Source organism: Myotis myotis, unplaced genomic scaffold (assembly GCF_014108235.1).
Source record: "Myotis myotis isolate mMyoMyo1 unplaced genomic scaffold, mMyoMyo1.p scaffold_m19_p_7, whole genome shotgun sequence".
In the NCBI taxonomy this organism is placed as follows: domain Eukaryota; kingdom Metazoa; phylum Chordata; class Mammalia; order Chiroptera; family Vespertilionidae; genus Myotis; species Myotis myotis.
Window position 1 is genome coordinate 82802829 of NW_023416379.1, and position 25066 is coordinate 82827894.

A 25066-nucleotide genomic window follows, 5' to 3' on the forward strand; every position below is an offset into this window, starting at 1 on the left:
TGATGAATGCTTAGGAAGACTGTGGAGCAGTGGAACAGGACCGGACAGGAGGAGATGATTTTATAGCACGTGGGCACAAATATGACGGGTAGCAGTGTCTGAACTGTCCTCGGGCAGGTGTATTAAAGGCTTCTGTCTCAAACTCACATTATTTTTGAAATCCTTCTGTTTGGGAAGAAAGTGTATCCTTCCCTCTTTTGGGGAGCTTGGATATAATGTGACTGATCTGGAATAATAGTGGCTGTTTCTTTAGACTTCTGTAGAAGCAGCTCTGACAGGGCTTCTCCCTCCCAGAACTAACAGGCAGAGAGTCCTGAGAAAGAGTTCTCAGTTATGTGCGTAATGCATTCACCTCCAACCTGATTTTCAGGTGACCAGGTACTAACAGGTGGTTGTCGACCTCCCTTTAAGATGTGTGCCAGGCGCTAGAGATGAAATGTGGGCCCAAACTGTGTTGACTCCATGGTCAAGTGGGGCCTCTCCCTGTTGCAACCTGGGCTGAAGCAGAGGAAAAAGAAATAGAAAAAAACAGCTTGGGAGTGAATGATGCCAAGTGCAGGGGGAAATGCTAAGTCAAGAGCAGCCCTGGATTCGCAGGCAGGTTTTGCAGTTACTCAACTCTGGACGAGACACATGCTTGTCAGGGCTTTCTGAGGATTTTCTGAAAATTGCTTTAACATCGGCCTCTATGAAATAAAGGCTTTTCAGATATTACCTGGGCCAAGAGGAAACATTTCCAAAGCTTCTGGGAGAGTCTTATGTGGAAAAACAAGAAAGTCATTTTCATCTGGTATTTGTCAGAAATTGAATAATATCACCTGAACAAAACAAATTCCTGGTAATCCCCAACAGTGTCTAAAGTAACTCCCTGCTTTACAAAAAAAATGTATTAAAACAATAAGGCAGATAGGTTTAACTGGAGAAAAATAAGCCTTGACTTCCCCCTGAGGATGTGGGGGGTTTTGGTAGATCAGTTCTTGAAAGGAATTCCACACTCCCCGCTGCCTGTGTTCTTTCCAGGCTACTCCCCGTTTCATCCTGTGCCATTTTTTTTCTGCTCCTTTTTGTAGCTTTTCTTTTGCAGGTCATGGGACCCCGGCCTGGGAAGCACAGTGATTTCATAGTCTTCAGCTTTCCCCACCTTTCACACAGTGTGAATGCCTTTGAGCATCTTACTTTCCTGAAACCCACTCCCGCTGCTTCTGTGAGGATTCTCCTCCTTATGCTTCCTCACCCTTCTCCCTTTTCCAGCCTACCATCTCTTCACTGTTTCCATCAGCTGGGGCTGCCATAGCAGAGGGTTGTAGACTGAGTGGCTTAAACAACATAAACAACAGAAACGTATTTCTCACAGTTTTGGAGGCAGAGAGATGTTTTCTCTGTGCCTGTGCATGACCTCTTTGTGCCTGTGGAGGGAGAGGGAGGAAGGAGGGAAAAAGAGGAAGAGAGAGAGAGATTTCTTCCTCTTATAAAGTCACCGGTCCTATCAGATTAATGCTTTACCCTTATGACCTCACTTAACCTTAATTTCCTCCTAAAGGGTCCATCTACAAATGCAGTTACACTAGAGGTTAGGGATTCAATATCGGGCGCGCAATTCAGTCCGTAGCATTCTGCTCCTGTCCTGCAACATTCATGACCTCATATGCAAAATACATTCATTCGATCCCAATAGCCCCAGAGTCTTAACTCATTCCAGCGTCAACTCGAAAGTCTCAAGTTCAAGTCTTTATATCATCTAAATCAGATATGGGTGAGGCTTGAGGTCAAATCATTCTGAGGCAAAATTCTTCTCCCGCTGTGAGCCTATAAAAGTAGACAGGTTATGTGCTTTCAAAATATAGCCTTGGGACAGGCATAGGATAGACATTCCCATCCCAAAAGGGAGAAACCAAAAGGAAGAAGAAAGAAGAGATGATGTTTTCAAGCAAGTCCAACACCTAGGAAGGAAAAGTCCATGAGATCTTAAGGCTCAAGAATAATCATCTTTGGCCTAATGTTGGGCCCACTGGGGGGTGGGTTTGGTCACCCCCATGGCTCTGTGGGTGGCCCTGTCCCTTTGGCTCCCTGGGGTGCCACCCTCTTAGCTCTCTAGGAAGGCTTCCCCCATGTGGCTCTGCCAGGGCCCAGCCCTCTGAAACCAAGGAGGAAGTAGTCTTTCCCTTGGGCCATGATGAGGGTGGCAACCCTGCTGATTTCTGAATCACCTTCAGGGTCATTCTTGTCTTTGTGGAAGGGTAAAGCATGCTTATTTAATAGCCTCTAAGGAGATGGAAGCTTTCTTTCTAGCTGTCCTCTTTTCTTTCTGAGCTCTCACCAGAATCACCTTTGACAGCCACATTCCTACCAACAGCCTTTTCACGGCAATCTCAGGTTTTTCTGGCATGCACCTCCCAACTCTTCCAGCCTCGCCCATTACCCAATTCCAAAGCCACGTTCATATTTTTGTGTATTTGATACAGCAGCACCCTACCTCTTGAAACAGAATTTGTAGTATATGTCTTCTTGGGCTGCTATACAAAATACCATCATCTGTGTGGCTTAAGTTTCTCATAGTTCTGGCGGCTGAGAAGTCCAAGATCAAGGTGCCAGACAGTTTGGTCCCTGGTGAGGGTTGCCTTGCTGGCTTTCAGACAGCTGCCTTCTTGCTGTGTCCTCACATGACCTCTTCTTTGTGCAGGGGGAGGTGAATGGTGAAGGAGGGAGGGAGGGAGAGATTTCTCTTTCTCTTTCTCTTCTCAGAGGCTTCTGAAAATTGCTTTAACATCGGCCTCCATGAAATAAAGGGTTTTCACATATTACCTGGACGAAGAGGAAACATTTCCAAAGCTTCTGGGAGAGTCTTATGAGGAAAATCAAAAAAGTCATTTTCATCTGGTATTTGTCAGAAATTGAATAATATCACCTGAACAAAACAAATTCCTGGTAATCCTCAAGCGTGTCTAAAAGACTCCCTGCTTTACAAAAAAGAAAAAAGGGTATTACCGCAATAAGGCAGATAGGTTTAACTAGAGAAAAAGAAGCCTTGGCTTCCCCCTGAGGCTGTGGGGTTTTGGCATATCAGTTCTTGAAAGGAATTCCACACCCGCTGCCTGTGTTCTTTCTGGGCTACTCCCCCGGCTACTCCCCCTTTCATCCTGTGCCATTTTTCTTCCACTCCTCCTTTTTGTAGCTTTTCTTTTTCAGGTCATGGGACCCTGGCCTGGGAAACACAGTGATTTCATAGTCTTCAGCTTCCCCACCTTTCACACAGTGTGAATGCCTTAAACCCACCCGCTCTGCTACTGTGAGGATTCTTCTTCTTATCCATCCTCACTCACGCCTTCTCACTTTTCAGACCATCTCTTCAGCTGGGGCTGCCATAGCAAAGTGCCATAGACGGAGTGAGTTCATTTATCCTAGTTACCTTCTAAAGGGCCCATCTCCAAGTATAGTCAAAGTGGGGCATAAGGCTTCAACATCTGAATTTTGGGGAACACAGATCAGTCCATAGCTCTTCTTGTAGAGCCCTCTTAATAGCTGCTCAGGTGGCCTTCCCACCATAGCACCCTCTCACTCTTAGCTGAGCTGCTTGGGAATTTCATGATAATGAATTTCTGATGATAGCACGTTGCTGCTTCAACAACACTCCTTACCCCTGGCTTGGGCCAATCAGCTAGATGCAGATTTTATGTCTCTGCAAGGTACATAGCAATATGGCCTCACCCTACCTCTCTCCTAGGTGTCAGTCCGGACTACTGTAGTTTTTTAAATGTCCCTCCAGCTCTTCCTCATTCATGCATTTGCTCAAGATTTTCCCTCAGTCTGGAATGTTCTCTATGCCCTCCTGGCACTTTCTCTAAATGTCCGCAGTCTCCTTACCATCTGTTCTCTACCACTGCCTGTCCTGAGTGATTTATTGATGCCCACCTCCAGCTGGACCCCTTCCTCCTTTGAATCCCGGGAGCACAGCCCATTCATCTCTTCTGGTGCTCATCTCACGGCTCCCTTCACCCAGGCCTGTGTATCCTTGTGCAATAGTGGTGCCTCCCCTCTACCACCTGCTCAGGCGTGAGTCTTTCTGTCCACCTCGAATCATCTCAAAGGCATCACAGGAGTGTGCACACAGTAGATTCTCAGTACGTTATTTTATTTATTTATTTATTTATAAAATATATTTTATTGATTTTTTACAGAGAGGATGGGAGAGGGATAGAGTTAGAAACATCGACCAGCTGCCTCCTGCACACCCCCTACTGCGGATGTGCCTGCAACCAAGGTATATGCCCTTGACCGGAATCAAACCTGGGACCCTTCAGTCCGCAGGCCAACGCTCTATTCACTGAGCCAAACTGGTTAGGGCAGTACGTCATTTTAAAGGAAGAATATACAAGTGTATGGTAATACTAAAAAGTTACAGTATTACCTGTTTGTATATTCATGCTTATTCTTTTCATGAGGAATTATGTAAAGAATGCCCGTAAAGAATGAAATTAGAGGAAAAGAGGTGGTTAAATCCCTATGGATATTTTAAATAAATTATAAATTCAGACCTAAATGCTACTCAGGAGTTTCATTACACACTAAAAAAATATTTCAGTGATTGATCTGACAATTATCTGGTTTAAAAAGTCCCAAGTTTTCTATGAAACGTGGTTTCATCTGTGAAAATACTACTGAGGCCATCAACTGGCTAAGCATAGACTGTATTTGCTCTGCCACTGAGGTATTCTGTGTTGTATTATTATTAGCATTTGGTCCCTGGCAGTGATATGGAAGAGTTCAGCCCATTGAATTATGAGATTTTATTGGTAGTTTATAAATTATAGTTAATCATTAAAAATGATAAAGAGAAGGAAAAATAGCTCAGTTAAAAAAAGGCAGCCTGTTAAACAATTCAGTTCTCTAGACATTTATTGAGTACCTATTGTATGCTGAGTATTGAGATAGGTGTGTGTGTGTGTGTGTGTGTGTGTGTGTGTGTTTGCACGTGTTTGTAGTGTAATCTTTGCTATTGAGAAAATATAGAGTAGGGTCATAATTGATCATCATAGAGTACTCTACAGTGTACTAGAGAAAAAGGAGAGGAAAGCCTGGGTATATTTTAGGATTTTGCAAATTAATGGGAGGACACATGAATATATGTGTACATTTCAACATGGCTTATGGAAACAGATAAGCATACATGCATGTAGCTAATCAAATTGTCCTAAAATGTGACTCCTAAGAGTTCAGGGCTGTGTGGACTGAAGGGTCCCAGGTTTGATTCCCGTCAAGGGCACATGCCTGGGTTGTGGGCTCTATCCCCAGTGTGGGGCATGCTGGAGGCAGCCAGGCAATGATTCTCTCTCATCATTGATGTTTCTATCTCTCTCTCCTTCTCCCTTCCTCTCTGATATATATATATATATATATATATATATATATATTTTTTTTTTTTTTTTTAGAGGCCCATTGCATGAAGATTCACGCAAGGCCTTTCTTCCCCTGGCTGCTGGCACTGGTTTTCCTCTGGCACCTGGGACCCAGGCCTTTGGTCCAGCCACAGCAGCGAGGCTTGGCTTCTCTGCTCTGGCTGCAGCGGAGAAGTCAAACCTCTTCAGTCTTCAGTCAGCTCCGCTCCCATCTCCGCTGCCTCAGCTCCCTCCCTTCTCCACCGCTTCACTCCCTTCTGCAGTGCTTGGCTTCCTTCTACGCTGTCCTCAGTCTTCACTCCGTGCCTGTATATGCAAATTAACCACCATCTTTGTGGGGTTAATTTGCATACTTGTTCTTATTAGTTGGTGGGCGCAGCAGAGGGACAGTCAATTTGCATATTTCTCTTTTATTAGTGTAGACTAGAGGGCCATTGCAGGAGGATTCCTGCAAGAATAGGGCTTCGCTCCTGTTTCCGCGGCTCCTACCCTGCCCTTCTCTGCAGCTCCTACCCTGCCCTTCTCTGCAGATCCTACCCTGCCCTTCTCTGCAGATCCTACCTCGCCCTTTTCTGCGGATTCTACCCCGCCCATCTCCGCGACTCCTATCCTGCCCTTCTCAGCCGCTCCCTACCCCGCCCTTCTCTGCAGATCCTACCCCGCCCTTCTCTGCAGATCCCACCTCGCCCGTCTCCGGGGCTCTTATCCTGCCCATCTCCACTACCTCGGCTCAGTTGCTTGGCTTCCTTCAACAGTGCCTTCAGTCTTCGCTCCCAGCCGGTATATGCAAATTAGCCGCCATCTTGGTTGGCGGTTAATTTGCATAGCGCCCTGATTAGCCAATGGGAGGCATGTCAGAGGTATGGTTAATTACCATGTTTGTCTATTATTAGATAGGATATTAGAAACTCAATGCACGAAATTCATGCAAGGGTAGGCCCTTGCAGCTGCCCCAGCTGCTGCCTTGGCCCTTGCAGCTCCTGCTTTGACCAGAAGGTCATCTGGAAGGTCCTCTGGTTGTTCAGCTATTCAGCCATTTAGTCGATTTGCATATTATGCTTTTATCTTTAATCCACTCAGAATTTATTTTTTGTGAATGTGAGAATTTTATTTTTCATAGAGAAATGCTATTGTCCCAAAGTCATTATTAAAAAAACATTTTTGTATTGATTTTTTTTTGTTTCTCTCGTATGTGAAATCTCCATATGTGTTTGCTTCTGTTTTGATATTCTGTTCATTCTATGGATCTATTCTTCTTTTTTTTTCCTAAAGTATATTTTTATTGATTTCAGAGGGGGAGGGAGAAGGAGAGGGAGATAGAAACATCAATGATAAGAGAGAATTATTGATCGGCTGCTTCCTGCATGCCCACTACTGGTAATCAAGCCTGAAAATTAAACCTGGGACCCTTCAGTCCGCAGGCTGATGTTGTATCCACTGAGCGCCAAACCAGCTAGGGCCTGAAAGTTACTGTTAAAAGGAAGTCCCATGCATCCATCGTTAGAATTTATATATGTGTGCTTTTATGTAAGGAAGCAACCTGTTTCCTCTTAAATGTAGGTTTCTATTGAAGTGTTTGCGATTTGGACTGTATTTTCTCAGGGAAACATCATAAATTATGACCAGGTCCTCAGGCTAGGCCAAAAGGCTATTCTATCTATGCATGATGTATTTGAGATAAAGTACTGGATTTCTGGTTTGAGATATTTATAAACTGTTTATATTGCTGTGGGAAAATGTTCAGAATTCCAGGTTAGAATACAAGCCAGCACACTTTTCCCTCTGGTCTTCATGGGGAACACAAGATTTCCTTTTTCCCACCTCCTTCCCCTTGCTGAGCACTCTGAAAACTTCCACCAGGTGCAGGTCCCTGGGATGGGCTGTGGTAGAGACAGGGGCTAACAGGTGATAAGAGGTGTGTATGTGTGTGTGTGTGTGTGTGTGTGTGTGTGTGTGTATGTGTGCGTGTGTGGTCACTGATTGTGCAAGAAGACTCCCAGTATTGTTTTAAGTGTTTTATGTGGACCATCTCATTGACTCCTTACAACACACCCAGGGGATGCTACCATTGTTATTCCTGTAAAATGCTGGTGTGTTCCCAGGCTTGTACCTTGGACCTCTTCTCTTCCTCAACTCCCGCACTCAGTCCCATGGCTTTAAGTATCAGTCCCATGGCTTTAAGTATCCCCTGAAATGGGGCTTGGAGCACTAACTGCTCATCCCCTAGGTGAGTCATAGGAATCTGCAATGTGTCCTAAAGCGAACTTCTGATTTCATTCCTCCAAACCTGCCCCTCTGTTAGTCTTCCCCATCTTGGTAAATGGCAGCTTTGTGCTTCTAGGTACTCAGGCCAAAACCTTGGCATTATCCTTGATCCTTCCCTACTCCATATCCAATTCATCCAAAGATGCCGCCTAGTACATTAAAAATATCCAGAATCTCATGATCTCAACTGCTACCTCTCTGGTCTCTTGTCACCATCACCTCCTGCCTGATTACTGTCAATGGTTTCCTAATTGGTCCTCCCATTTGACCCTTGCTGTCTTGGTCTATTTTCCAAATAACCACCAGGGAAATTATTTTAAAGCATAAATTAATTTGTCAAATTCCTTTATTCAAAATCACCAGTGGCTTCTCATCCCAGAGCAGATAGCAAAGTCCTCTCCACAGCCCATTAGGTGCTACATGTCCAGTCTCCTGCTTTCCCCTGAAGGCATTTCTCACCACCCTCCTTTCCCCACCACATAGCACAGAGGACTCCAACCTGCCAAGCTCCTCCTCCTGTACAGCCTTTTTTTTTCTGTCAGCTTCTTTACCTGGCAAGCCTTTTCCCAGATATCTACATGGCTCACCCTTTCTTTTTTTCTCAGACACACATTCCTGACGTCCCTATGTAAAACATAGAAAATAACAGATGCCGATATTATAGTCACACTACAGGAGTTTCAATAGATTGGTAGAATATTTGGAAGGATAACTGTGCTTAAAGGTGCTGATGGGTGAGAACACCAGGAAGGAAGGGAGCAAAGATTAAGCTGAACATGTTGAGGACAGAGATCACCCTCCCACTTCTAACCAAGGGCAACCCATGTTTACATAGTCAACTAGACTTGCTTTTGTTTACCCTCATATTATGCATGTTCCACATCCTTTTTAAAGACCCATACACTTACTAATGCTTCATATTTAGTATTTGAGATAATTGTACATTAAGGTTCTAATGGAAGAAGGGCAATAAGAAAACTAATTAAGAAATGTAAAAAATGGAGAAGACGAGAAAGTAAGTGAACTGGTGGAAAGAGGGAAAATAGAGAACAATCTAGATTCATGTAACAAATGTTTTTGAGTATCTGCTATGTGACAAACACTGTCATCTGAAACATAGAGCTATTAGGTAACTATATGAATACAGTAGTTTCTCAAAAAGACAAGCTACCTTAAAATAATGTTTCTTATCTTTCATGCTGCCCCATTCCTGGTACTGAATTGGGCTTCAGGACCCAGTGGTTAGCACTGATCTTTCACATCTTTATGAATAAGAAGCTTCAATTGTGTTGCTGTTTTTCCAGTTAAGCATATGGAATGGTGCTGGGACTGGTTAGGAGAGCAGGAAGGTGAAGGGCCCTAGTTTTCTCCTCTGGTGTAAAGAGCTTCCAATATCATGTGGGGGTGTGGGCAGGCTCCTCATACTATTCTAGTTGTCTTTGTCAGGAGTCTGCAGATTATAGCGGTGGAGCGGCCATCTTGATTGTCATGGTGTCAAAGTTTCAAGTGTTTCCATCTGCTCTTTTGGACAAGTAGAAGATGAGGTATATTTTCCTTCCACTTCCTTTCAAGCATGGTCTTTGGCATAAGTCAGTGTAGAGCCTGACAATGTAGAGAGAAGATTGCCACCATTTCTCAAAGGTACACAAGTGATTCAACTCACTTGGCTGCTCCAACTTGTTCCCTCCACTGGCTCAGTCTCTCCCCCTACGCCCTCTGTGGGTCTTCCCCAGATACCTTACCACCAACATGGGTTCTAGCCTCATGAGCTGGCCCCTGATCAGTTGTTGGGGGGATGAAAGATGAGGGGAATTGGCCCCTTAGAATACTGGTCCCAATTGCAACAGTCCAGGAAGGACTTTAATAAAGGTTTTATTCTTTTTTTTTCTAAGCTAGAATCTTGGTCAGCTCTTTCTTGTAAACAACACATGGTACCAGAAGTGGGGGATGAATTATGGGTCATCTGAATTGTGACTTTCTGATGATGTGGAGGAAAACTGCGCAGCCTGTGTTGGCTTCTCATTGGGGCTCTTGATTGAACAGGCTGAGGGCAGGCAGCTCCATGTAGAGAGGAGGAGAGCATCTGGTTTGCAATGCTGAAGTCCAACCAGCATTTGCTCCTGTAGGAACCTACCCGATGTTGTGATTGTAAGCTTGAAAGAGAGAGGGAGAGGGAGAGGGTAAAGGAAAGAAAGAGGGAAAGAGAAGGAACAACTTTAATCAAGGAATATAAAAGGAAGGCAGGGATTTTAAAATGACCTAAATCAATCAGGGCAGTGACTGACTTTCAGGTCAAGAGTGGACTAGTGATGTAGAATGTTTCCCTATCCTGGCTATTGTGATTAATGATTCAATGAACATGGGAGTGCAGATATTGCCTTGAGATACTGATTTAATTTCCATCCAATATACCCATGTCCATCTACACATGAATCCATAAAGAAGATACACACACACACACACACACACACACACACACTGGAATGCTATTCAACCACAAGAAGGAAAACCTGCCATTTGTGACAACATGGATAGACCCCGAGGGCATTATGCTAAGTGAAATAAGTCAGATGGAGAAAGACAAATACTGTATGGCCTCACTTATATGTGGCGTCTAGAACAGCTTAACTCATAGAGAGAGTAGAATAATGGTTGCCAGAGGCTGGGGGAAATGGGAAGATGCTAGTTAAAGGGTACAAAATTCCAGTTAAAAGATGATAAATTCTGGGGATCTAATGTATAGTGTGGTAACTATAGTTAACAAGACTGAATTATATACTCAAAAGTTGCTAAGATAGTAGATCTTAAATGTTCTTACTCCGAAAAGATATGGTAATTATGTGAGGTGAAGGAGGTGTTAACTAATTCTGTTGTGGTCATCATTTTGTAATATATAAATGTATCATATTATCACATTGTACACCTTAAACTTACATGATGTTATATGTCAATTGTATCTTAATAAAGCCAGAAAAATTATGTAGTTACTATTTATTCATTTAAAAAGCAGTGAATTGGTGAATTACCCTAGCATTGTATGATAAGGAAAGGAAGGATGAGAATGTGCTACCTTCTAGATTTAACTTAGCAGGAGACAATGGAAATCTCTGATTCAGAAAGTCACATAGTTGAGAAAGAAATAATCAAAGGTGAGCAAAGCTATGGGGTGTCTATTAGGAGAGAGAGAGAGAGAATAAATAAGAGAATGAGAGAATAGCCATAGCTCTGGGTAGAGGCTGCTGGTGTTATATTCCATTTGTTTTGCCAACACCACAGATCAAGATCTGTGCTTGGTGCCAGCCATTACAGGAAGAAGCAAGAATGCTCAACATATGGGAGGAGATGTGAAAACGTCAATAAATGGGCTCGCTTTGCCAAATGTTGTGAATAACAACACATGTTCAGAGAGGAGAGCAGAAAGAGGCACTGGGCAGCCCTCCCAGGCAGGAGGACGCTTGGCTGGTGGTGGGGTGAGAACCTTCCTGTGAAGTACCCTGGAGTCTCTGGTTAACCACTGATGGTGTTTCTATCTCAGGTGGAGAATGGTGCAGAAAGGAAAGAGAATAGCAAGTACAACTTTAAGTCTGAACCAGGAAAAGTACTCGAAAGCTAAGCACATGGACTGAGAAAACACAAGGGAAGTCCTGATATTTATGTCAAAGTTATGTCAAACACTGGGGCTAATGCAGAATATATTTTTCTGAAAAGTAAACAATTATCTAAGTACAGGTGAGCAGTTAAGGTGCAACTGATCATAAGATTAACAAGGGAAAGCCAGTGGTCATCACACGTGCTAGAGTTCTCTGAGTGATCATGGCTGCTGACCTCTGGACCAAGTTTTTGACCAGGATGATCCCAGTTGGACCTCTCAATTGTCCTGATTTAAAGGTCTAAAAACGGAGGCTGAGTGAGTGAAACCAACTTGCTTAAAATGACCAAGTAAAATGGTTGTGTAAGGAGGATTCAGACCTGGTGTCCAGGCCCCAGCTGCCACCACTAGTTGGTCTTTTCCTCATGGTCAGCCAGCAATGGATGGGGAGCTGGGATTTCAGTCTGGGACTGTCTGACTTCAAAGTTCTTGCAGTTCTCACTGTGGGAACACCACCTCTTCTAAAGAGCTGAAAAATAGTGTGCCCAGCAAAAATTGGTGGATTTTTGGACTGGGGGGAGGATGTGTAACTAATTTAATCCATATGCCAGCTCTATGAAGTCGGTACCATATGGTTCCCATATTGCATACACTGTCCAGAGATGTTCAGTAACATGTCCAAAGGCACACAGCTAGAAAGTGGCTGTGCCAGGATTCAGACCAAAGCCCACTTTACTTTCCTCTATACTCTATGCCTCTCTACCTGTAAAAAGACTGAAGACTAGGAAAGAGAAGAAGAGCTCCTGTGTCACGTGAGACATAGTTATGGAGTTGCTCTGTGGAGCACTAAGGTGGTCAATGCTAATCATAGTTATCATTTATGGAGCACTTACAGCGTGTCTCAGTCATTGTTCAAAGTGACTTACAGTGGGGCCTTGACTTACGAGTGTCCCGACTAATGAGTTTTTTGAGATACCAGCTGTCTCTCCACCGATTTTTTGCATTGAGTTGATAGAGTAATTTGAGTTAACGAGCTCCTTAACGAGCTCGTCTCAGAACGAATTAAACTCGTAAGTCAAGGCCCCACTGTATTTCTATTAGCTATTCAATCCTCAAAACAGCAGTCTAAGGGTTACGCTCTTTTTTATGCCTACCTTATGGGCAAGGAAACTGACCACAGAGAAGTTAAGTAACTTGCCCAAGATCAGAGCGCTAGTGTGTTGGGAAGCTGAGAATTAAATTCAGAACTCCTTGAATTTCATTCCATTCAAGAAATGTCAGAGGCTACCTTCCAAGGGTATGAAGGCCCTGTTTAGGTGCTACTAGGGTTATCCAGGTGGGGAAGACACAACATTGAGTGCAAGGTTAAGAATAAGAACAGTACAAGGAGAGGCAAAACGAAGTGTTCTGAGACGATGGAGTCCACGAGAGCGGTGATCTCACCTTGTGCAGCTGAAGCTGAGTCGGGTCTGAAGGCAGCGGCTTTCAGGATGAGTGGAGTGTTGATAGGTGGGGGTGGGGGTTAGCAACGGAAAAGCTGGGAAGGGAGGAAGGCTTGAGCAGCTGGTCCAGGCCACACAACCATCTATAAGTTTGATGCAGATAAAGTCCTCAGAACAAAGAAAGACTCAGTAATTGTTTTCTGCTGTTGCTGTTGTTATCACTTTTGACAGAGCTGGAACATGATGCTTTTGGGACGAGCTTTTTTCTCAGGACTAATGAAAGAGGAGACACACTTGGATAGGAATTCTATAATCTTCTTGGGGATGTCTTGGTTTTTTGGGCTAAAGAACTGTTTTTATTGAATTTGGTCATAGTGAGTTATAGACGATTTTTAATGTGGAAGTGACATGAACTTATAGCTGTAGTTGAGGGGGGAAGTGGCATACTGTGTGCTGGGCACTGAGGTTTATCTCTCTCTCTTCTTCCTTTTTTCTCTTGCATTAAAAACCATTACAATGAAGCCAGTATGATCTGCTAATTTTATCAGGGGAAGTGAAACCTGCCTCCTCGGCCTTCTGATGATTCTGACCATCTATCCACCCTACCCCTGACCCTCCAGACAGCCTTCTAGTCGGGCTTTTTTCTTACTAGAAAGAAATTGAATTTTCTTAACTGATTTTCCTCAAAGGTGCTGCATGTCTCACTCCCGCTCTTTTCCCTTTTCACTCTATTTCTCCTGATGTGCTTGCTCTGTGTACCATCTGAAAGCCGAAGGTGAAAGATGACAGGATAAATCTTACTTTGGCTACCATAGCAACCTTCGCCTGCTTTGCTGTTCACTTGTGAAGTGTCATTCTCCTGTGAAAAGTTGTTTTGCATATAATTACTTGTCTCATCCAGAGGCATGGGACTTTCTTTAAGCTTCTTACAGCAGCAAATGAAAGAATGGCCTTCTGCCTCCAGATTGGGTTCAAGAATACACGCTCCAGATGGTGCAGGCAGAGGGTACCACACAGAGCCTCTCCTTCCCCTTCCACTCTTTTTGTTCTTAGCAGGGAGGGGAGGGAGGGGCGGGCAACAGTCAGAAATGGTGAATCTGTAGCCACATTACATAGGCTCTAGTTGAGCTGTGACCTTACAAATGGTTTAAATTTCAAAATCAAGTTCCATTGAAATTAACATATGAAATTTCTAGACCGTTAGCCAGTTAGAAGTGAAGTTTCTAGTTGATTCCAGCAAAACTCCCTCCAGCCTTTTCTGTTCTGTACTGTGCCCCAGCAGCTGACCCATGGATTCCACATTGCAGCTCCCTTGCCCTCTGGTTTGGCTGATGGAAGTTGCCAGCAGATTAGAGAGAGAGAAAGGCATTTATTCTCTGGCACCCTCTTTGTGGTGCCACTGTGGATTGGCTATACCCCTCAACCAAAGGTCTGTCAGGGAACCCTCTCATCATAGCTGTGGGGAGGTAAAGTAATTTTCCTTCTACTCTTCCAAGTTCTTCTGGCTGGTCTGTTAATCAAATGGACATGAGACAGACAAACAGAGGAAACTAACCAAATTTATTACATATGCACACACGGGGATCCATAAGAATATGGAGCCTTAGAATAAATCCGGCAGTTGAGGCTTACATGACGTGGTGAAGTTGTGGTTTTGTCCAGCTGGCATGGCTCAGCTGTTGATTATGAACCTATGAACCAGGAGGTCACAGTTCAATTCCTGCTCAGGGCACATGCCTGGGTTGTGGGCTCGATCCCCAATGTGGGGCGTGCAGGAGGCAGCCAATCAAAGATTCTCTCTCATCATTGATGTTTCTGTGTCTCTCTCCTCTCTGAAATAAAAAAGAGATTCTCTCTCATCATTGATGTTTCTGTGTCTCTCTCCTCTCTGAAATAAAAAAAAATAATGTATATTTTAAAAAAAGAAGTTGTGGTTTGGACTTCAAAGGGTAGGAAGGCAATTCACATGGAGATGGAAAAGCAAATGTAGTTAAGCACATGTTTGCTGAGACATCTTTAGTGATGGGACACAGGATTTGATTCAAGGGACCTTGTTAGGTTCCTCCTTGTCTATCACACACTAGTTCATATAAAACTCCTGTAACCTATGATGATAGCTCTCTCTTCCTAGAGCAGGTCCTCTATCTAAATTCTTTTAGGCAGTTAGGGAGAAGGTCAAAGGTTTTTTCTGAGTCCTGTTTCTTGAAAATAACCATCTTAAAATAATCATTACCTCCAAAAGGCATAGTTTTGGGCAGCAACCTGCTTCCCTGCTCAACCCTCCATGTCTCCCTGCTCTGAAAACACTTCCTCTCCTCTCACCTCTTCAGACCTGTGGTAGCACCAGCCCAAGATTTTGCACTATTTTTTGTGAGTTTCCATAGCCTTACCACACCTTTGTAAACGGTCTCTTTTTAAACCCTTTTAAGTAGTTGTGTTTGAGCATGCCCTCAGTTTCCTACTGGACCTTGACTAATACAATGACCAAAGTTTTTGCTCATTTCATATAATGAACTTATGTTTCATTGTAAGTTAATCTTTGTAGAAATATTTTTCTGTCTTTAAGAACAACTTCCTCATGTTCATATCCTTCATAAAAGACTAGAGGCCCAGTGCATGAAAACGTGCACAGGTAGGGTCCCTAAGCCTGGCTAGAGATCACGGTTAATCGGGGCCTTCCGGCTGCCGGCTAGGGCCTTCCGGCTGCCGGCTAGGGCCTTCCTTCTTTCCACGTCGCCCCCCTGGTGGTCAGTGCACATCATAGTGAACAATCGAACTCCCTGTCTCCCAGTCCAACTCTGAGGGGACATTTTGCATATTAGGCATATATATATATATATATATATATATATATATATATATATATATGATATTTCCTCTACCTCATTTCTCGTGAAGCAAACTTGTTTGAATCACATTTTCTTGAAGATGTCAGGTTTGTGGGAATGGAATACAAATGTCCAGTTTGTCTTGTCTGATCCTGGATAAATTTGAGGGTCTTCCTTTCCTTTTTATTTTGTCCATTGGAAGAATATACAGGAGTTGTAACTCTTTTTGGGAGAACATGGGCATTAAACCCATACAGGGGTAAAGACATTACACCTTGGGTGAATTTGTAGTCCCATCACAGCTGTAGAACCCAGTGCAAAAGGAGATGATGGAAACAACTTGCTCCCCCCCACCCCCAACTTTATAAGACTTTATAAAAAGCTGCTTCCTTGGGGAATTGTATTAGCCTACTTTTCTGTGTATAAAGCACCCCCCCCCCCCCCACTTTTCCAACCAAAAATTAAGAAATCAATATTTTAAACATAAAACAGAACACATTTTTATTTAGTAATTACCACACGTAATGTTTACATACCAGTACTATGATTTGCAGCATATCACTTTATTCAGCCTCTGTTGCATCACTGCTCTCTTCTTCATCACTATTAGTTCCAGGCATATCAATTTCTTCAACTTCTATTGTATCACTGCTTTCTTCTGAGTTATTGTCTATATATGTGAGATCATCCTCATAAACTGGTGGCATTTTCTGAGCTAACTTTGTTCGTGTTCTTGTGGCCAACCCTTCTCTCCTCATGAAACTGAAGCACCATTTTGCCTTTCCTGTAAAATCAACAATGTTCATTTCACTTTCAAACATTCTTGCCTGACATTGAATAAGCTTGGTTGACACACATAAGCCACTCTGGCACTGCTCCATAATCCAAGTCTTAAGCCTCTGTCCAAGTTTGCCCATTTTGCTGGTTTTCCTCTTAGGGCCTTCTTCTTTTTTGGCATCTCAATGAGTTGTTCTTCCTGTTTTCTCCACTGTCTGATCATACACTCAGTGGAAGGAGGTCCAAATTGTCTCTCTGCAGCCCTATTTCCATGCTCTTTTTGCATAGCTGATTACATTCCATTTGATTTTACAGAGTAACATAATTGCTTACCAGTATTTATATTTTTATTTTTTGACATCTTTATGGGCTCAGAATGCTCTGGTTCCTGTTGCATCTATGCACTCTCCACCTCCACCTCCAATTATGGCATCAGCTGACGTCAGTAACAATAAGGCTCGTCATTGGAGGAAGCCTGTTTGACAAGTATGGGCAGCTATGCACCCACGCGGCTCTCTCCTCGGCTGACTTCCGTGTATAAGATGCCCCTCAATTTTCAGTCTAAGGATTTTAGAAAATAATAGTGTCTTATACATGGAAAAATAATAGTGTCAATACATGGATAATTGAAATATTGTCCTAGGGAGCTTAAGGTGGAGCAGTGGCTCCAGAGGTGTCCTGAAGGGAGCCGTGAATGAGAAATGTGGATAATTTCCTTTGAAATCTATGAGTTGAAAACTGCTTGGTCCTGTTTCTTTCAATACCAATCCCATATGGTATCAAGAATAGCATGATGTGAAAATTCTGCATTTGAATTAAATAGGTTCCATTATATTTCAGCAAGAGTTCTAACAGATTTCTATGGAGCACAACCTAAGAATATCATGACTCTCCTTTGTATCTCAGGATGGTTGGAATGGTTTTTGGTTACTAATACTATACTTCTATTTCCCTGTTAGAAGGACAAAAGTGAGTATAAGGTCCGGCTTACTCCTAAGAGGGTCTACATATTAAAATACCAAAAAGTGTCAAAAGGACCTCACCCAAAAGCCAGACCAAAAATGAAAGCTGATTAAATGATTTAATGGTAAAAAGAGTATTGCTATTCATATACACTTTTTCTTTTAATAGGCTTGCTTTATCCCAGGTATCATGAAAGAATCACTTAATTTTAGAGAGAAAGAAATTTTAAACACAGAAGAAGTTTAACTTGCTTAAAACTTTCAACTTGATTCATTTAACTTTATATTCAACCTAAAAATAGCTATAGCGATATCTTCTCTACTGCTAATTAATACTATATTGCATTCCTAGTTTTACATTAATATTCAAGTTGACACTACAGTCTTTCAGTTCCTCCACACTAACTAATCTCTCATAATCCATTTACTTGTTTTCCAATTAAAATTGAACTTAAACTCATAATGAATTATTCATTAATCATTTCCATTTATCCTATTTCCTTATTTATCCTCCCGGCTGGCTTTAACATGGATTCAAGGCATATTTGTTCCTGTTTTGTTGTCCTTATTGCAAAAGTTTTAGGTTCCTGTTCTTAATTTTAAAAGCAGATGAATTAAATCATTAGCATTCTTTTGTCTAAGGAAAAATAAACCCAAACTTAAGTTGCTTTTTGTATGTTTTGCTCATTTTTCTCCCTTTGTGGATCATTGTTTCCTATTTTTAAAAATCTCACCTTCTAGTTTGAATAACCTGGAAGATGAAAAATATAGGCAGGTTTGTTATGAGCATCAATTTAAAGGTTTCAACTCTGGAGAAAGCTTTTGTTAAAGGTTATATGTTCCCCTTTCTTGAGGATCTTCAAGCCCAGAGATAAAGAGAGGTCTCTTTTCTTGTGTATCTTCTTTCAATGCTAGAAAGATAAAAATCTCAAGGTGAAAAGACACCTTAGGAAATGCCAACCACCCGTCTCCCTGGTCCTTGGATTCCCTCTGTGACATTCTGCCAAAGTTGTTACTTGCTCCATGGAGCACCTATACAAGTTACTCCCTTAGACATGAGACCAGACATTTCTACTTTAAGTTTAATTTTTAAAAGATCCATCGTTCCTTTTATTAAATTGAATTCTTTCTCTCTGGTTAGACTTCTACTCCCTAAACGCCATACACAAAAATTTTATTTCCTCTTCCAGAATTTGAAAGCAACTGTGATTTAGCTTGAGACTTCTTTCCTATGCTTCCTTCTGCTGTGTCTTCCCATGCACCTGTTTCTTAGATGACATGACCCTTGGCCTCTCAATAAGATTGGATCGTCCCCTTAGAAAGAATTCCAGTTTTCCTGTAGTGGGTTGTACTCAGAATTGGCCTTGATGCTTTCTACATATGAGGAAACTCAAGATGAGATAATCACTACCCCACTCCTTCCAGTGTGGCAACAGCCTTTTTTACAGATCACACATCTCACTATTTATGGGGTGATTTTACTTGATAGTGAAGCTAGGATGAGCATCTCCATGGATGTTTACAATCTTATTTTTCTTGTCATGGCTCTTTGCCATTCTCCTGGGCTTAGCAATCCCCCCTTTTATATTCAGCTTAAGACTTTCTAGACCAGGACTCATATGAGCCAATGCACAGCTCCCCACTTTCATGAGTTCTACCCTATTCCTAGAAAAATGTAATGTTTTAGGGTTCTGAAACTCATGCATATTGTCAACATTGGGACAATATTGATACCCAACAGAATCAGATGTCTTTTTGAGGTCCCTTCCTGGAGTTTAATTGTACATATAAATGTTAGGAATGGAAGTAGGGAGTTTTGGAAAGATTAATTCCACGTGTAGAAACCCAGTAATATCTAGTTCATCCAAATTTATTGGGCGAGAGAACATTTATCTACTATTTACACAACAACCATTTATTCAATCACTATTTCTTTGACACTGAATAGGCATTTTTAAGTTTCAGGTGGCTAGTCTTAACAGTAGGAAACATACTGTCTCAATTTTAATGTTTCATTAATGTTCCATTCATAAGTGCTTTTAGGTTATCTGAGGATCTTGGATGAAATAATTTTCACATTATAGAAAAGTAATGAAATAGTTGAAACTCTTGCCCTGGCCAGGTAGCTCAATTGGGTTAGCGCATCATTCCAATATGCCAAGATTGTGGGTTCTATCCCCAGTCAGGGCACATACAAGAATCAACCAATGAGTGCATCAATAAGTGGGACAACAAATCTCTCGCTCTCGCTCTCGCTCTCTCTCAATAAATAAAATTTTTTAAAAAAGAAAAACATATTCCTCTCTCTAGGCTTCCTTCTCCATTAAAGTGAGTCAAATTCATATTCTCAGTGCCACTAACTTTGTAACATTTAAATAATCTATCCTGTTGGTGGTGTCTTGGGGAGAGGCATGGTTGTTTTGTTTCTTTTATATTAATTACTTTATTTTTTTCTTAAGAATATCTTTCCCTTCCAATGGAATCTCCAACTAGGCTCATATCAAATATTCAAGGGGTATCTCTAATCGTTCCTCATTTTAATGATATGGTCCTAACCCTCATGCACATTCGCTGGAAGTTGGAAACTTAGTTACACACTTGCCAGAAGTAGATGGCAGCCTCTCTGTAGTGGCAGGTTCCTCCACTACTGACTTGCTCTTGACAAGCCTACACATGGTAATAAATAACTCTCACTCAAATATTATCTTGGAGGCTCCAGAAGACGTTCACTTGCTTCATTTCATTTGATGGTCACACAGTAGACAAGGCCCCAGTGTTTCTCCATTTTGTTGACAAGAAACCCACAGCCAGGAGGCACCAGTTTGCACAATGACTAGAGCCCAAGTACACCCCCAGGGCTCTCTCCAGTGTTTCATAAGATGTCTCCTTTGCATAGAAAGACATTTTGAGGTTCTCCCAGGGGAGGCTATTCAAGTGGATAGTGGTTTTCCTTTTCCTGATGCATGTGATGCTGGAAATGTATGCTTTCCAAAAGTCGAACAGAAGAATGGTGAAATAACTATGGCACTGGGCTCCTCTGTGGCTGTTAAAATGAATGTTTCAAAGAATATATAATGATAGAGGGAACGGCTCTTGATTATTTCCATGTTTTCTGAAAGAAGCCGAATACTAAATGGCAAAATCTCAATTTTATTTAAAAAAATTATACAGGTGAGAAAGGCACCGAAACTGACTATACCAAAATATTAGCAGAGTTTTCTCTGTATAGTAGGGTTATGGTGTAATTAGCAGAGTTTTCTCTGTATAGTAGAATTAGCGTGTAATTTTGTTTTCCTTTTGTATATCATTATGATTTTTTTCAGTTTTTTTTTCTTAGTGAACTCATGTAATCAAAACCGTAAATGTTATTTTAATTATACTGCACAGATTTTTAAAAACTTTAGCGAGAGGAATCCTTTGAATAATTCTTGCTATCTTTGATTTATAAAATTACATAAACCAAACCTTGAATTGAAATGATTGGGTGCTTTCCATTATTCATGTATATACATTTGAAATAAATAGTATATTATTAGTGTTCATATTTCAAATCGGCCATTATATCTCATTCGATGGTCTGTTTTTTCCTGAAAGTGACTCCTTTTTACATAATTCATTAATTCAGTCAGACATCATTTTGAGGGCTTTCTAGACGAACCAGGCTGAATGTGAAGTGTAATGTACACACTGATGAAGACAGTCCAGCCTCTGCTCTAAGGAAATATCCATCAATAGCCATCTGGTTTGAGACATAGACCAGTAAAACAGTTGTCACAGTGAGGGCACTTCCGTGAGAGAAGGCTGTGCAGGCCACTGAAGGACAAAGCAAGGAGGCCACCTTCATGGGCCGTGGGGGAGGTTGGGAGAATTCCCAGAAGAGTTGCCCCTTGAGCCGAAGGCAGCTCTTTTCTCTTGAATAACCAACCTCAGATTTAGAAATAAGGACAACACATGTAGGTCTTCTTGTAATATGAGGCAATTGTTGCCTCAAAAGATATTTCACAATATTTAAGAGTTTTAAAATTAATTTAGAAAGAGAAACTAGTTTTGGATGGTAGGACCTTTGCATTTCTTTATTAGGGAGTTCTTTTAATCTTCAGAATTTCCCTTTCTTTCTGCATATTTGGCTTTACTAAAAGTGAGTGATCATACCAAAGAATAATAGTCTTGCTCTGAGATTATCATAATGGTGTCTCTTTATAGGATTTCATGTTGCATATCCTTTTATGTAGTGGTGAATGCTGATTTTGAGTACTTCTTCCATCTCTAGTTTACGCCTCCGCCTCTTCCTACTCTATTTTATAGGAATAAACTGAGTCATAGGATGATCAGTTGACTTTTCTAAATTATGAGGTGAGTCAGTAATGGAGCTGGAAGTTAGAGTTTCTTTGTTCAAAGCTCTGACTTCACAAATACTTCTCCATAGAAATAGAATAGATTGTTTGCCAAAATGCATTCACCTTTTAAATCTTTACTGAAAGTAATTAGCTTAAAATAAAGTCTCAGGAAGATAATCTTATTGTTACAATTTAGAACAGAAATTAAGACCATTTAAGTAGATTAAAATGAGTCCTGAGTGAGGCTTATTATTTGATCTATTTAGTTAATTTGTTCAGCAATAGATTTTAATTCTTTTTGAAAAAGAATAATTGCAACATTCTCAGACCTGCTTAATAACATTTTGGATCCATTTTGATTAACTTAAAAATTTGTAAATAAGAGGGACAGGATTAAAAGTAAAATCAGAATTGATACTTAATATCTATGTTTCATGCCACTAGATGATTCTGACTTCATTATCTAAAAATTTTTCTATAATCCACTTATCAAAAATAATACTATTTTAATGCTCTTAGTTATTATTTTCACTATTAAAATAACTATACTCTAATAATAAATGATGGCCATTATGTATATTATACTAAAATATTGAGGGAACAGTATAATTGAATATAAAGAAAAATAAATACATATAAGTATTTCATTGAAGTTTTTCCTTCTAGTTAAAAATATTCATATATTTTGGATTAACCACAGAACAAAACAAAGCTTAAAATGCGTACCATATTTTTATTTAGAATAAATATTTTATTGATTCCCACACATAACATATTGCATTAATTAGAGTTTTAAGAACTTTAGAATATGGGAATGGTTTTATTATATTTTATATAGAATAAGATTTTTATTGACCATAATTACAGTGACCTGGCTTTAGAGCTACTACTTCAAATTCTTCCAATTTTTGGCTCTGTCCCAACTAGGCCCAAGATTTTATATATAATGCATTATTTATATTATCAAAAATACTGCTTATCAGGGTCCCATTTGGGTTTTGTTTCCAGGAAAAATAAAAACAAAAATCATAACCTCATCACCAGAGTTCAAGGGAAATATAAGCAGAAACTTATTTGGTTGGGGGAATCCAGACTTTGTGTTTAAACGTCAGGAGGACTGAGTGACATCTCATGGTAGCACCTTTCTGTTCTTTACTCTGAGGCTGTGCAATGCTGGGGTTAGGGAAAAGGAGTTTACAGAAGATGATCCAGGAGCCACATCATAACTGCCTGTCAGTCTTACCTGCATACCCATGGGCAAGTTGTATGGCCTTCTAGGCCTCTAAATATTGACATTTGAATATATTATTATGATAGGCCCCAAAAGAAAAATGTAGGGACTCTTCCTTGAAGTATTAGGGGAGATGGATAAAATGTACTGCATTATAGACTAGTATCAAAAAATGGGGAAAAAAACAAACTTTCCAACTGGTTGCAGTTGGGTAGAATTTTGAATGTAAGGAGTGAGGAAATCAAATTATGGAACACAGATGAGATTAATACTAGAAAGCTTCCTGTTGGGGGTGATGAGCCAAAATAGTACTTGATTTTTCAAGATCCAAGGTTCACAAATTACTTAGAGTAAGCATCCCATGCAGAAGATGTGTGTGTGTGAGAGTCCTCATAGTGGGTAAACTGTTAATTATTAGAGTAACTGTAATCAGGATTCAGGTGGAAACGAAGTAGATTGCACTGCCTTAACTATAGACTTGCACTAATTTTGATCTGCTTCATTTCTAAGTTATAGAAAAGTGAGCTCTGTTGCCAAACTCCCTGGGTTTGAATCCAAGTCCTGCCATTGACCTTGTAAACGTTTCTTACCTTGCTTTGTTCCCAAGTTTTCCCAAATGTAAAATGGAGATAATATTGGAACCCATCTCATAGACTATTGTGAAGGTTAGATGGGTTGTTTAATGCATGTAAATCATAGAACAGTTCCGGGAACTCAATAAAGTCTAGGCATTGGTGGTGGTGGTGTATAAATTCATCATGTAACGAACATATCAAAGCTCTTGCGCACATGTTTTTCTGTTTGAGTCCATTTGACTCTCATGATGAAGCAGAGGCTCAGATAACTAACTGTGTAACTTCCCCAGGTCCCGCCTCTAGTAAACACTAGCACCTAGGCTCGAGCCCCTGGCTTCCAACTCCTTTTGGAGGATTGTTTTTGGATTTTTTTCATCCCATAGCACTGACTGGTTCTTGCCCAGAAGCAGAGCTGTATGGGAAATTGTGACTCAGAGGTTAAGGGGATAACATGAACTTGTTGGGTCTCCAATAGCCCCTGATTCTCCTCCTGATCCTCCTCCCCTGCTCTGCCCCAGACTCTCCAGTGCCGTGACCTGAACACCAAGTTTTAAGGAATCATCAAATTCTACTCTGACACATGTTTGGCTTTGCATCCTCAGGTATGAGGGGAGACTCTTACTTCATTGGAATGAGGAACCCGGGGCAGCAAGGGCACATCGCAGACGATGGAGGACTGTTCTTGCTCTGCTGCATAGACAGGGACTGGGCTGTAACTCAGTGCTTCGCGGAAGAAGCCTTCCAAGCGATCACCGACTTCAACGACCTCCCCAACTCGTTGTTTGCATGCAACGTTCACCAGTCAGTGTTTGAAGGAGAAGAGAGCAAGGTAAGGCTTTCCTGCTCCTGAAACATGGGCTCTGTGGCATTAGCCCAAAATATGTCCATGGCTCCCTTGTGACTGACATTTTGAAGTGGTTGAAACTTGTAGCTGGTTTTATTCTTGGCTCACAGAGCAGGAGGAGAAAGGCCTGTTCTATGACTGGCTAACTTTGGAGGTACTGATGACAAGGTGGTAGATGAGACTGTGTTGAATCAAATCTTGCCCTCTGCGACTCACAGGTCTCTCTAACAAAACAAGTGGTGTTAGGAACACTGATTGCAGGCTCCCTTGGGGTAGGAAACAGATGTCATAAAAAAAAGAAATTATCAAATTATCTTCCCCTATTATGCCAACAACATAATTTACCTTTCTCAAAACAGCACTAGCTCTGTTTCATCCCTATCTCTCCTGAAGTTGGATGAATATTCTAAAAATAGCTTTCATCCAAGAACTGCAGCAGTTATAAGAAAGGTAATTTGGTGTTGGCCCTCTGAATCCTGCTCATTGATTCCACAGAGGATGGAATTATTATGCGTGTGTTATAAGAATGTGAATGAAAGTGGTTAACTCCTTGATTTGAAATGATTGGAGAATGAGGTTGTCTGTGTACAAGCATTTCCCAGAAAATGAAGTTTCCCACTTGAAGAGACAAACTTGATTTATTGTAAGTATTCTTGGAAATCAGAGTAAAGATTCTGTTGGAGATCTTCCATTTCAGAATTTTCTGACTTTTTAAGTGTGTTGTGTAAGTAGATCAAACGATCAAACTTTCCCTTGTGGACATGGATTTTTAATTGTAAATATCCACTATTATCCTATGTTATAAAACATGGCCGACATTTTG

At 41.2% G+C, this 25066-nt stretch overlaps 1 protein-coding gene across 3 annotated transcripts in view; it reads left to right on the plus strand.

The window, feature by feature from the left end:
• The window catches only part of RCAN2 (regulator of calcineurin 2), a 246135-nt gene that overhangs the window by 16571 nt on the left and 204498 nt on the right, over nt 1-25066 (plus strand). For all 3 annotated transcript variants that reach the window (XM_036317025.1, XM_036317024.1, XM_036317026.1), the window contains exon 2: nt 24002-24228. In XM_036317025.1, coding sequence (XP_036172918.1) covers nt 24004-24228 — 225 coding nt within the window. In that variant the 5' untranslated portion in view covers nt 24002-24003. The remainder of the gene's footprint in view (nt 1-24001; nt 24229-25066) is intronic.